Raw genomic sequence first — 14,691 nt, 5'->3', positions numbered from 1 at the left:
CCTTAATTAATTATTTTTCTGGCACTTATAATACCAACGACGTCAGCTTTACTTTTCCATTCTTTTTGGCCTATAAATATTATTATGCACATGCATTGGATGCAGCTGTACTGTATAACTGCCAAATTGTAAAACCAAACCAAACCGTAAATCCACCTGTGTACTAAGAAACAACGCTAGAACTAGCTGTAGCGCAAAATAAGCGCCACCGTAATTTAAGCACCAGCTCAGCAATTTTTATAGTTCTAAAAATATGCCACTGCAAAGTGAAACTTTTTTCTGGCTCTGTAATTACATCAACTATGGTATATCTCTGCAGGGAAAGGCCTGATCTATAAACTTATAAACTTTGACCCCAAGTCATTTGCACCCCAGACAATGCATGCAGTCGGTGATAGGAAAATTGGCTGAGGGAATTGGATTACTAGACAAAAAGCTGCATGTATTTTTAAGTAGTGACTAGAAACTTTTGTCCCAGGCCACGGGGTTAAAGGCACTGTAGAGTGTATGTAGACTGTAGGGGGGGGGGGGGGAGAATGGATAGTTATGTAACATTTATTTCAAAATGGCCATTTGCAGATGTAGTCAGTGAGCTGTTCAAGTGATTATCCTGGAGCTTACCTAAGGGTCATTGCTTCTACACTCCCCCTCCCCTCCCACCTGCACGCACACACACACGTGTATTGGATGATACAGACTCCGAAAGAGTTGCTGAAAAGTGCCAGAATCAGCTCAATCCCTATCAGAGATTGTCACCAAGACCCCGGACTGTTCAAGCTATAAGGCTACAGGTGCATAATTATATATAGATGAGGTTGTGTCTTCGTTGTATTACATGTATATAGTCGTTTGAGGAGGTTTGTAAAGTTAGCTATAGAGTTTTGGGATTTCAAAACGACTGCTCATCTAGTTTAGGCTACAGGTTTTTGAGATTGTGTTGGTTACTTTGTGTAGCACAAGTCATTAATTTGAGTAGTGGAATTTTGGAAGGGGTCACCCTTAAATAATACTGTAACACCACTGAGATGTAACACCACTGAGACTCCTAACTCGATAAAAGCGCCGTAACCTATATACCTTCCCTCTTTCACACACACACACACACATGCTCACAGGCTGCATGTGACTTGCTGATACCAAGAGTGCATGAATACGAACGCTCTTCTATCTCATCAAGAAGCTATACTCACAGATGCAGGGAAACACACAAGAAATTTCCAAGGTGGCTCAAACCTTCACCGAAAATACTGTAGCTGTACCGCAGAGGTGGTCCGACAACTGTGCACCTGGTATTAATTTTTCTGAATCAGCATTTACTGTTACTGAGAGTAATGATACTAAAACTAGTCCTCAATACCGAGGACTAGGAGGAGTGCAGCACGTACTTCTTCTATGATTCAGCAACAATTAATGTTAGCGCACGGTTGTCGGAACCCCTATACCGTATACTGAGATTACGCCTATGTCCGAAAATATGTTGAATGTTACCGCTGGATTTAGTTTTAGCTTTATCCTGCGCAAAACGTGATGTAGACAGATTGTTAACATTCCTTGTGACGGCCCTTGAAGCCGTTAAATTTCTCACCTCACAATGCAACCACCACAAAAGCTGTATCATAGCTAAGAGTATAAGAAGGGTTCTACCAGACATTGCAGTATCGCTTCTGGCCTTTTGGCTAAGATTAACTGTTCTTCGAAGTGTAAAAGCTTCGACGGGGCTATTGCCCCACGCCTTTACTTTAATTGTTGACTATTGGGACATGGTCTGAAGCTTGCTTCACCTGTCTCATGGGTTGCCATGGTATTGCACTACTGCCAAGGTGGCCCTCCCCTCTGGGGAAATATCAATAAAAACAAAGTTAGTATGCCTTTCAGTGGCGTAGCCAGGATTTTGGGAAGGGCAGGGCTCAAATCAGTTGAAGGGCCAAAGCAGGCGCTGAGTAATTTGGAATTTTACCTAAAAAAAGGTCATCTTTTCCTCAGCAGTCAGCATGCGCATTAGATGGCCCTGCCCACATTTCATTAAATGACATCATTGTAGTAACTCGCATGCTACAGTGCAGAATAGATTGACAAATCAGGAGTTGGTGAAGCACAAAAGGGGGGGGGGGCTCTTTGACAATAGTTTGTTCTCTTAGAAATTAGACGTTAAATCCTTTTGTTTTGTAGTGTCTGTATGAGCATTGTGTATATGGAGCTTTAATATAATGTCATATGTGGTCCTTATATCCTTTCTCAGTTGCGTTTAACTAGTGTGAATTCATTAATTTTGTTACTTTAACTCTTAAAATGTCCAATTTCAAAACTAAGTGATGATGCATTCGTACGTAGCTCTCAGAATGACTTTCCAAACGATGCGTTTAGATACAAGTTCTTTGAACGCTTTGCGGAAAAAATTTGTCCTTTGGTGGGTTGACCAATAATTAAAAATTTAGTTACATTCCTACGAAGGTAATTTTAGTAATCGTTCGTAGCTAATAGCAATGTAATTGGTTTGCAAGCAACAGTTGGAAGCACCTACTGATAGGACAGAAGCACAAAGGCCTGGTACAGAACCAGCTCAGAATCCCGACCATTCAACGTCTTAGAGGTAGATGAAGGCCTCTTCTGGCTTCATACAGTTATTAGTGTGCAAGCCTTCGTGACCAACGAGCATATAAAGCCATAGCTAAGCTTCTTCACCCAAAGAAAGAGAGGGGGATTCCCTAGATTTTACAGCACGAATAAGCGCATGCACACTATCACTACCGTGGAGCAAAATGACATTGCAGTAGTTCTCACCTCCCCATAGCGGTGTGTATCTTAATTTGCTATGCCCTCGGCTCGGTTTATCCTCATGCTTTCCATCCTTGCTATTTGTGTTACCAGATCGAGGTCGTAAGTAACTGAGAATTTGAATAAAGGTGGCTACATATATAGAGAGCCACATTTGAACGTAATTCTAAAATGTCTGACTATAGAGATATAAGATAATTGTGTTGATCGAGAATTGCATGACTTTCTTACTTTATAGAGAATCCGGGGTGATAAGTTAGCAATGTTAGCTCAATTCTAGCTGTAACTTAGATTAGCTGAAGCTGACAACGTCAGGCTATACGAATGAAACGAAATAACTACCCTGCTGCCAAGGTTTCTAGAGTGTACTCTCAAGGTCATGCATAGCGGACAAAGCCTCTGAACTTTAATTTATTCTGAGAATGTCCTTTTATCATTCAATACAGAACTATTGATGTTTGTTCATGTTCAGTGTATTAAATGATGCGTGTATGAGAAATCTGTTGGCTGCACGACTTATATAGCATGCATGTCTTGGCTATTTTAGCCATGCAAATAGAAGGATTCCTCATGTGTTCAAGACCTGTGAGAACATTATTTTTGACCCAAATGGGCCCTCCATAATTTATATACAAAATAGGAAATATAATCGATTACATGCACGAGGATTTTAAACATGATGATAAAAGTGGAATAGAGTGTTCACTATAGATAAGGCCATATGTCTAATGATGTAAAATTGTGTGCTATTGTGTTCGATGTTGAACTTGTATTATCGATAAATTTTATACGACCACTATTTCGTATCATCCATTAAGATTGATCCATATTCAATTGGCTCACATTCTGCAGGGAGGCTAAGTGTTTCAAGAGTCTTGTTGTCATCTTGCAGTGCACTGATCAGTCTTAGAGCTCCCACATGACCAATTTGTTTATTGTGTGAAAGGCGAAGAATTTTTAGTGAAGTGTTCACAGTAAGCATTGAAGCCAGGGCAGCCGCTCCATTCATATTTATGTGATTACGGCTAAGATCCAATCCGAGGAGGCTTTGATTCAACTCCAGTCCATTGGATAGTAATTCAGCTCCTTCACCATGGATTGAACAATCATACACTCCTAATGTTTTCAAAGATAAATTAGCAGAAAGAGCAACTGACAGCATTTCTAATATTTCTATTGAGAGATTGTTTAAAGAAATATCCAAATGGGTAAGAACCTTTGAAAATGCAACAGTACTAATCAGTAAACGAAAGGACTCGTATTTAATACTGTTTTGCATAAGAGCTACTGTAAGCTCAGGTGAGCCAGAGCGAGAAGTCATGTATTTGCATAATCCTACCATATCAGAAGAGGAGATTACAGTGCTTTCGATTCCAATGTGAACAAGTTTTGGGTGAGAAGTGATTAGACTTTCAAACATCAATGTTAATGATGCATGTACACGTTTGCTCACAAAGCAAAATTGTTTCAAGTTCGTTAACTGGCCGTCATTTAAGATGTCTACAACAGAACCAACAGGTTCACAATCTCTAACTTCTAATTCATACAAGTTTGAAAAGAGACGCTTGGGAAGAGAAAAGAATAATTGAAGGTTACGTGCAGAGGCATCTCTAATTACCAGGCCCATTATGTGCCCCTCACAAAAATCATCGACATTGAACATAGTGTTGATAAGTTTCGCAGACTGATTATTAGATACCAATTGCAATCGCTGGAGCAAAGACAATATGATAATGCATGTAGGTCAAGTGATGTACTTGTTAGGGTAGGACAATGCCTCACGGTCTTACTTCCTAAGAACTTGCATACATCCTTAGGTGATTGTGTTTCATACAACAAGTGCAAGTGAAATGTGGACAAATCTTGACACTCTGAATCTGTATATGGTAGCGTAAAATAATGCAGAACGCTGCTGTTCAATCCAACCAGAAATGTGATAAGCATTGAAAATTGTGGATCTTTGCTGTGAACTTCCAAAAACAGCTCTTGCACTTGGGACGGCTGTTTAGAGAGATGGTAAGCTGCTAGGAACTCCTGGATGGTGAAATGCAGAAAGCTGTGGGATACAGTGGTACTAGTGTTTATTGAGAGTTCAGTTGAGGACTGCATGAGACCCAGGAAATCAAAACACTCGTACAAGGCTGCCTCTGAATCGGTGAAAGTGACTTGAAAAGTCAACTTGGTAAAACTCATGAAAGCTAGTAAGCAAAGCTGATGGAAATATGTTTGTATTGGTTCTGGTAAGCTTGAAAGACAGATAAATTTGAGAGCACAAAACTCAGGAATTGACTTGGTATAGCGGAGCAAGAGACCCTCAACAAGAGCTGTGTAGAGCTGGGTCAAAGTGCTAGGAATAGCTTGCTGAGAACGACGAAATTGTTTGTAGATCTGAACAACAAAGGCGGCATTCAGTGGGATGTGCATGATGGACTCCAGCTGAGGGTGGGAGCGGAGGTACTCTAAGAACTCTGTCTTTTCCTCCCCAGTAAAAGCATGCGAAACGTACCTCAAGATGTCTTCTCTTGTGAAGCCCAAGATTTCCACCTGTCGAGAAATCTGATCCCCACACTCTTCCTCAAGTGTCTGCACAGCCCAGGGTCTACTGGTTACTATGATGGTAACTTCTGGAAGAGATTCACCTTGAAGCAAGTTAGAAAGAGGCATGCCATCAGCTAAACAAGAAGCAGGAAGTTCGTCTATTCCTTCCATCAGGATAAGAATGCCCTTTCCACCGTTAGAAACTGCTTGCATTGCTACTTTCTTAAAAAAACAGGCATCTTCTGAAAAGAAGAGATTGCCAAGTTTGGTTGCTTTTCTCACTCTTGTATCACGCATGCGCAACAAAACAACCAGGTCATACTGCTGATAGATTTTTCCTTTGGCCCATTTTCTACAAAACTTCCAAGCAAAAGTCGACTTGCCTATTCCTTGGACCCCTTGAATGATTACGGCTTTGGGAAGTGAGCCGTCTTTTTCAGTTAAAAGGTCTTCCATTGAAATGGGATTCATGCTATTGTTCTGCATATACTCAATCAATCGACTCTATAACTTATTTCCTTGGATTAAACGCCGCGATTTCAATGGGTTGTACAGGCCTCAAATTAATTGTGCTATACCAAAGTATGCGGTTTAATAGCCACTCGCATTTATATTATAGTATCACACATTAACAATACGATTTTACTGTCAAAACTGAAACTCAATCTTGCTTGCATAGTAAAATGACAGTTTTATAAGATAACATTTCTGACGGTATTATAAAACTGCATAGTAAAAATCATAATAATTATACACAAGTGATGAATGTTTTTGGCTGCATGGTATGTGTCCACCACAACAATGTACGTCATTATTACTCTGTATAAAAACTATACAAAAGGCCATTTATGGCAAATGATATAAAATTATGTGCCATTGTGTTTGATACTGAACTTGTTTTCTCGAAGAATTCTATGCGACCACTTTTTCGTATATCAACCATCAAGATTGATTCATACTCAATCGGCTCACATTCTGCAGGAAGGCTAAGTGTTTCAAGAGTCTTGTTGTTATGTTGTATTACACTGATCAGTCTTAGAGCTCCACCATGATCGATCTGTTCGTTGTGCGAAAGATAAAGCATTTTTAATGAAGTGTTCACAGTAAGCATTGAAGCCAGGGCAGCAGCTCCATTCGTATTGATATGATTTTTGCGAAGATCCAATCCAAGGAGGGTTCGATTCTCCTCCAGCCCATTGGATAGTAATTCAGCTCCTTCACTATCAATTGAGCAGTTGATCATTCCTAATGTTTTCAAGCAAGAATTAGCAGAAAGAGCAACAGAAAGCATTTCTAATACTTTAACGGAGATATAGTTATAAGAAATATCTAGATGGGTCAGAATCTTTGAAAGTGCAACAGTTCTAATCAGCAAATTAACAGACTCATTTTCAATTCTGTTTTGTAAGAGCCAATGTAAGCTCAGGTGAGCCAGAGCGAGAACTTATGTATTTGCATAATTCTACCATATCAGAGGATGAGATAACAGTTGTTACGATTCCTACGTGAATAAGGTTGGGGTAAGAAGCAAACAGACTTTCAATAACTGAGCTTATATCACAAGATAGATGTAAATACTTACTCACAAAAGAAATTTGCTTCAAGTTTGCTAACTGGCAGTCACTTAAGATGTTTCCAACTACAGAGCCAACAGGTAATTCACATGGCATAATCACAAGTCTATATAAATCTGAAAAGAGACGCTTGGGAAGAGAAAAGAATAATTGAATGTTACGCACAGAGGCATCTATAATTGTCAGTCCCCATATGTGCCCCTTGTATGACTCATCGGTATTGCAAAAGAGTGATGAGAAGCTTTGCAAATTAATTTTTAGATACCAACGACAATCACTGTAGCGAAGACAATACGATAATGCATGTAAGTCAAGAGATGTACTTGTTAGGGCAGGATAATATTTCACAATCTTATTTCCTAAGAACTTGCATACATCCTTGGGGGATTGTGTTTCATACAACAAGTGCAAATGAAATGTGGACAAATCTTGAATTTCTGACCTCGGTAGTTTAAAGCAATGCAGAACTTTACTGTTCAATCCAACCAGAAATGTGATCAGCATTGAAAATTGAGGGTCTTTGCTGTGAACTTCTAAAAACAACTCCTGCACTTGGGACGGCTCTTTTGAGAGATGGTAAGCTGCTAGGAACTCCTGGATGGTGAAATGGAGGAAGCTGTGGGATACAGTGGTACTAGTGTTTATGGTGAGTTCAGTTGAGGACTGCATGAGACCCAGGAAATCAAAACACTCGTACAAAGCTGCCTCTAAATCGGTGAATGTCACTTAAACAGTCAGCTTGGTGAAGCTCATAAAAGCTAGTAGGCAAAGCTGATGGAAATGTGTTTGTAGTGGTTCTGGTAAGCTTGAAAGACAGATAGCCTTGAGAGCACAAAACTCAGGAATTAACTTGATATAGCGGAGCAAGAGACCCTCAACAAGAGCTGTGTAGAGATGGGTCAAGGTGCTAGGAATAGCTTGCCGAGAACGATGGAATTGCTTGTAGATCAAAACAACAAAGGCGGCATTCAGGGGGATGTGCATGATGGATTGCAGCTGAGGATGAGAGCAGAGGTACTCTAAGAACTCAGTCTTTTCCTCCTCAGTGAAAGCATGTGAAACGTATCTCAATATGTCTTCTTTTGTGAAGCCCAAGATATCCACCTGTCGAGAAATCTGATCCCCACACTTTTCCTCAAGTGTCTGCACAGCCCAGGGTCTACTGGTTACTATGATGGTAACTTTGGGAAAGGATTCACCTTGAAGTAAGTTCGAAAGAGGCATGCCATCAGCTAAACAAGAAGCAGGAAGCTCGTCTATTCCTTCCATCAAAAGTAAGATGCCTTTTCCATTGCTAGACAATTGCCTTTGCTACTTCATTTGAAAAGTCAGGATCTTCTGAGAAGAAGAGATGGCTAAGTTTGGTTGCTTCTCTCACTCTTGTATTACGCATACGCAACAAAATAACCAGGTCATACTGCTGCTAGATCTTTCCTTTGGTCCACTTTCTACAAAATTTCCATGCAAAAGTCGACTTGCCTATTCCTGGGACCCCTTGAACGATCATGGTTTTTGTCAGTGAGCCGTCTTTTTCATTTAAAAGCTCTTTCATTGAAATAGGATTCATGCTTTTGTTTTGCATATATTCATCAATCGACTCTGATCTATTTAGCTTGATGGGAGTGATCCTCTTCAATTTCAATAGTAGCTAGCTTGATGATCTTCTTACAGGGAGCAGGAGGCCATTTTCCTTTGACAGGGAGCTTTGATCGAAGGTACACATCTCTGAGATATTCTGCATACTTTCCAACGGTTGTTTTTGGAGCAGGTGTGACCAGGACCAAAGAGGGTTGAGATTCATTGCCTGCATGTTGTTAGTATATATTATTATAGTGAGATATTAGGATAGCTTTTATAGTGTTAAGTGCATGCCATGGTGGTTAATTTTATAGATAGAGAGTCATGTGGCCATTATTTATAAATTGATGTCAGAGGAGGTTAGTCACAAAGCCAAAAAGTTAATAATGACGTCGGCTTTATGAAATACTTGAACCTTCAACCTATTTTCTGGGAACAAGAGTATACTTATAGATGATGACATAGCTGAGCGATACATTCGCTCTACAATAAGGTAGCTCCTACTTTATAAAGGTCAGAGGCCAGTTTGACATGACAGAAAAACGACCTTTGTGTGAGGTCACCCCTAAGGGACTGCACAATTTCTCTGGAGGGGCGCAGTAGCTAAAAGTGAACTAATTTGCAGCAGCAGTAACATGAAGGTACTATTTTATCACAAGAACCAGGGCGCGACAAGCAGTCACACTTGCAAATTTACTGCACAAAACATAAGCTCACGTGATGAATTTATTAGTGACCGTTTGACTCTGTCCAACCTCCTCTGGTTTGATGTTACTTGTGCGATAACATGCATGGGGTCTATGTTGTGCTTATGTTGTGCTTTGGAGGAATAATGCGGGAATAATAGGCGATTTAATAAAAACAATAGGCTGGACATATACGTAGCTGAGCTCTACATTCGCTCTACAGTACGGTAGCTCCTACTTTCCACAGTTCAGAGGTCAGTTTGACATGACAAGACGCCGACCTTTGTGTGAGGTCACTCCTTTTAGAGACTGCACGATTTTTCTGGAGGGGCGCAGTATATAGCTAAAAGTGAAACCAATTGGTAGCAGCAGTAACATGAAGGGCTATTTTATCACAAGAATCAGGGCGCGACAAGCAGTCACACTTGCAAATTTACTGCACACAACATAAGCTCATGTGATGAATTCATTAGTGAGCTTTTGACCCTGTCGAACCTCCTCTGGATATGCAGCTTTGCAGCTCTTTCCTGAGTCTTGTAGCTAACAAACAGCTAGCGCTTTAGAGCATGGTTAACTCATAAGTTGAATAGAAAGTTTGTGCGAACAGATGATGCTATGAAAGAGACTGCAACAGCCTTCACTGTTAGGCTTTAGTTTGCAAATCCACGAATCAAAATCCAATGGCTAGAAGCCTATAGAAGCTGTTAGTTTTCGTCGCATTGCAACCGTTGAGCAGTTACAGTACAGACAGACACACACATGCACACACACACACACAGTCAGTTTTACCTTACCGTATCCCTCGTGCGGCTACACCTCAAGGCATAATTATGCTTTACCACATAATTAGTTACTATAAGGAAGCTGCCGTAGCTAAATGATCAAAGTGGCTAGATCAATATAAAGGATAATATATAATTATGCCATACATGTAACTTACTGACATACTTGACACAAGCCTTGTGAATTTCTCGAATTGCCTCTCTGTCTTTGTCCTCTTTAGCAATTTCTACTAATCGAGCGTAAGTAGCTGTCGATTTTGATGGATTGTCTAAATCAATATTTTTGCTCTTCCATTTTAACAGAGCAGTGTAACACTTGCCTTGGGAACTGTAGACGTTTCTTGGATCATTATCGATTTCGTCTATGTCAGCACTACTCAGGCCCAGCAACAAGCAAAGAGCTTCATTTGAGCACTCATGGTTCAACTGAGCTGCAGTCTCTGCACACCAAGAAAAAAGAGTACAATATACAAATCTACTCAAGATTTTAAAACAAAAATGAGGGGCATACATATTCTTTTCAGTCTCTTTACACAATTCTCCTAGCCAAATAAAAACGAAGGGGCCAACTTCCCCAGCCAAATTTCAGGGACAAAACACGAGGGCGTTATCCCCTGAGCGGAGGAAGCGAATTCACAATAATTCAAGCACATAATTATGACTCTGACTTTCAGTGCGAAGATAACAATTCACATCTCTTCCATGTTTTCTTACATATGAATTGTAGTGGGGATACCCCAGTAGCATCACTGCTCAGCTCTCAATGTGGCTTACTCACTGCGCATGCTCATAATAATGATGTGCTGTCACTATTAACAGTGGTGTTTCGTTGTTGTTTTTTAAGCAAGTGATCCCAGCCCACTTATTGAACTGATCAAGCTAGCTAGCTATAGCTATAAGTTCTCTGCATGTGTAAAGCTGTTTCTCATTGTTTCAAGATTCTATTTCCAGGCTTAGCATATTGGAGCTTAGTAATCACCAGCAACCTTGAAAATCCGGGATATCTGAGGTGAATAGCAGTTTCTTTTCGGGACAAGGGACAGGGGTAATCTGGGGCCAATTCAGGACAATGAGTCTAGCCTGTATACTCTCTGCCTTGTTGCAAGAAGAATGAATATGAGCAAAATTTATGCGGGAGCGGGGCCGAGCCGATCAGATGTACATAATTAAATACCAGTTGGACAGTGTTGAGTTGAATTTAGGGACGAGTAGTGATCAGGACATTATAGCATTCACTGGCTTCTTATAGGCATATATATATAGCTATGATTATATGATACTTGTCACGAACCATGCATAGTCAATTGAGCACATCTGACCTTAGTGCCACACATGCACACACAAAGGTCAGGAAAAGGTTCCATTGCTTTATAATTACACAGCAGTAAACCTTTAGGACACTGTAACCTGACCTTTGTGTGCGCATGTCTGCATGGCAACTGATAAGTAGTATGTATTGTGTTGCCAGTAGTAAAACCACTCCAAGGGATGTGTACTAATACACTAATTAAAAAATGTGATTATTCTGATCGACTTACCAAAACACAATGCAATCATGCTAGCAACTTCAGCATACACCAGCTTTTCTCTGAAGACGTCCAAGGCACTCTCAAACTTGTCCGGATGTACGTCCAAGTGAGTTATTACAGCTAGCATCAACTTGGACACCCTGACAGCTCTCGTGCATGGTAGACACATTTCCAACCATTCTCATTGTTTCCCTGGAAATTATATGTCGACTGTAAATCTGTGACCCCAACACAGGCAGGTCTGATTCTTGGATGGAGTCTACCAGTTTGTCATTGTGCTCACGGAAAGCCTTGGCTGCTGAAGTCTTAAAGTCTGTAGCCTAGCCATGCATTGTAGTCAGTGATGATTTTCACCTTTTGACCCTGACGATCCTATCCTAGTGAGTTGATCGTGAAGAATCTGACATCTGCTGACATCGACAGTAGGTTCAAGTCTGAAGTGAAGCATATATATATACCAGTTATTTGGCTCTATAAGACCACAGCGGCACAGGAATATAGAGGTACTGCAGAGTGAGTGTGTGTGAGAGAATGACTGACTATTTGGATATCGTAACATCGATTTCAACAGCCGGCCATATCATATCCATGCATGTACCTAGATGATAGTCTCATGAATTAGCCGCCCTTCCTATGGGAGAGTCCTCCCCACATAGGAAGGGCGGCTGATTCATGAGACTAGTAGATACAGATGTCGTCTCAATGACCATAATAGAGGAGGGAGTTGGAAACGCAGGCAATTTATAGCACTATTAATTTCACACAAGAGACAGTCCTTGCTACAACCTCAATTATAGCCGCGACCATGGATGCAGCTTGAGCTTACAATAAACATTTTATGCACTAAGCAGTTTATGCTAAACTAACAAACTTAATGATTATACATATAATTATAAAAACAATCAGTAAAAGGTATAAGCATTGTCTAAACATAATTATGCATGAATTATCAATGGTCTTCCAGTGATTTCTCAGTCCAAGTTCTTGCCACATCAACACTACGGTTACAAAATCAGAGCATGAATGCAAAATGCAATGGATTGGAAGCAATAATATGGACATTGATCTTTAATAATTTATTGCCACGTCTCGAATAGCTTAGTTATGGAGAAACTACCCCGCAAAAATGGCTAATGTAAATCAACAAAATTTACTCGGCCAATGACTCAAGAAGTATATGATCTCCCCATGCACTTCCAATATACAGTTGAAGCAATAATTATACCATAATGTAGATCTACTACTGTGGTCATTCATATACAATAGATGGTCAGTTTTTACCCCACAAATAAAAAGAGAGAAAGCTAATTGTTGTAAATCTTCAAATTTTGTGTTCTACAAAGAGTGCATGAACATGACTTCTAGCTAACTAGTAATAATAATTCATTTTGTACCTAGCCACACCTAAAGACGAATTATAAGGCTATTCATACATTTACTTACCCTCATTTACTTCTTTTCAAAACCTTCTCTTGACCTCAAAATCACACTTCAAGGTGTCTATTGGTTGAGTCTGACATGCGGACTGTCCAGAGGCCTTACGTTGCAAGCATAAGTTCACGTGATCCCGTTTCCAATCCCCTTCCTCTATTATCTATGTCTAGACTCGCTTAGATGTTGTCAGTGTAGTCTTTGGTGTAGTAGTCTCGCACCCATGTTATTGAGGCTTGTAGTTAAAGTGTGTTGAGGAACGTTGATTTCAACAGGACTGCATGCTCAACTAGTTATAGGCTACAGGTTTGAGATTGCGTTCGTTGCTTTGTGTATACGATTACTTGAGTAGTGGAATTTTGGAGGCTCGTTAAGTTATAGACTGGGTCCCCCTTAAATAGCACTGTCTAGCACCACTCATAATCAGGAGACTCCAGAAGCTGTAACCTATACCTCTCCCTCTTCACACAGGCTGCATGCAACCTGCTGATGCGAATGCTCTATATCTTGTTAAGAGGCTGATGTAGGGAGGCACACCAAGGTAGCTCAAACCTTCTCCGAAATTGAATACTAAGCAATGGTAAAACCATCAATCCATATTATCACCAATTTCAGCCGTTTTTGTAATTATAGCTTAATCCCACTGACTAGTGAAGCTTATTTCCACTTGATTTTGAATAGCTACAAAGCAGCTACAGGTGAGATGGGCTTAAATTCAAAATTAACCTCACCCTCTCGAATTACACCCACTCATTAAGAAACTAAATAATTATTTTCTGTCCGAGTTTGAGGCCTGCCAGTGCTTGAAATATACAATGAATACAACAATAATTAATGCATGGGTAAAGTAGCTAGGTACAAAGAAAAGTAAAGAAGTAAAAAGTTTGCATCAAAAGGTTTTTAATTCCTTGTCACTGTCAGAGTCTTCAACAGAGATTCAGAGAAGATTGTCCTTGTCTCTTATACTGACCTGCAAATAGGAGCAATAATAATTGGATGTAGCTATATCTAGCTATCTTCAGAGCGTATATACAAGAACTGAACTGCTAAACCATTTCTTTGACAACTGCTCCACAAGATTGCATCACTTCTTGGTGAGCGTATTCTGAAGCATATAGGAACTTTCACTCAAAAGCGGGAGTGGGCGTAATCTTGGTAGAGCATGGTACTTAATCTCCGTGACTGAGTTCCATGAAGCTGTGGCTTATGCCATCTATTACATTGGTCTAGAAGGCTTGCACACTAGTCTGAAGCCAAAAGAGACTCTCATCTACCTCTGTTGTCTTTGCAAACAGCAGTTTAGAACCACTGTAGACTTGCCATAGGCTGTACGGAACCAGATTGTGAAGAGCAAATGCACACTGCATGCAATAGATACCAGGCTCCTGAAAATTTGGCCTGGAACTGAGGTTAGCTTTAGCTTTAGCAATTTTTATGCGCAAAACTTGATGTTGGACAGATTGCTAACATTCCTAACATTCTTGTGACGGAATGTACTTTCGAAGCCGTTAAATTTCTCACCTCACAACCACCACAAAAGCTGTATCATAGCTAAGAGTATAAAAAGGGTTCTACCAGACATTGCAGTATCGCTTCTGGCCTTTTGGCTAAGATCAAGTAGAAATAACTGTTCTTCGAAGTGTAAAAGCTTCGACGGGGCTATTGCCCCACGCTTTTACTTCAATTTTTGACCACTGGGACATGGTCTGAAGCTTGCTTCACCTGTCCCACCGGTTGCCATGGTATTGCACTACTGCCAACGGTGGCCCTCCCCTCTGGGGAAATATCAATAAAAACA

General features: G+C 40.3%; 2 protein-coding genes and 2 non-coding genes across 4 annotated transcripts; 2 read left to right on the top strand and 2 right to left on the bottom strand.

Moving 5' to 3' along the window:
* The first annotated feature begins 1,657 nt into the window (after nt 1-1,657).
* Nucleotides 1,658-1,834, top strand: LOC135348247 (U2 spliceosomal RNA). The gene has a single exon (XR_010398702.1). It is a non-coding gene; the product is annotated as a U2 spliceosomal RNA (small nuclear RNA).
* A 1,535-nt stretch (nt 1,835-3,369) lies between these two features.
* Nucleotides 3,370-5,824, bottom strand: LOC135347620 (NACHT, LRR and PYD domains-containing protein 6-like). The gene has a single exon (XM_064545657.1). It carries the CDS (start codon nt 5,797-5,799, stop codon nt 4,402-4,404), a length of 1,398 nt encoding a protein of 465 aa, XP_064401727.1. The 5' UTR covers nt 5,800-5,824; the 3' UTR covers nt 3,370-4,401.
* A 593-nt stretch (nt 5,825-6,417) lies between these two features.
* Nucleotides 6,418-11,828, bottom strand: LOC135347643 (uncharacterized). Its single transcript, XM_064545682.1, has 3 exons — nt 11,472-11,828; nt 10,092-10,373; nt 6,418-8,691 (listed from the first exon to the last, which is right to left on the bottom strand). Exons 1-3 carry the CDS (start codon nt 11,629-11,631, stop codon nt 8,492-8,494), a joined length of 642 nt encoding a protein of 213 aa, XP_064401752.1. The 5' UTR covers nt 11,632-11,828; the 3' UTR covers nt 6,418-8,491.
* Nucleotides 11,829-14,481: 2,653 nt separating this feature from the next.
* Nucleotides 14,482-14,669, top strand: LOC135348245 (U2 spliceosomal RNA). The gene has a single exon (XR_010398700.1). It is a non-coding gene; the product is annotated as a U2 spliceosomal RNA (small nuclear RNA).
* The last annotated feature ends 22 nt before the right edge of the window (nt 14,670-14,691 follow it).

This window comes from Halichondria panicea, chromosome 14 (assembly GCF_963675165.1).
Source record: "Halichondria panicea chromosome 14, odHalPani1.1, whole genome shotgun sequence".
In the NCBI taxonomy this organism is placed as follows: domain Eukaryota; kingdom Metazoa; phylum Porifera; class Demospongiae; order Suberitida; family Halichondriidae; genus Halichondria; species Halichondria panicea.
This window is presented reverse-complemented; position numbering and strand designations above follow the sequence as displayed.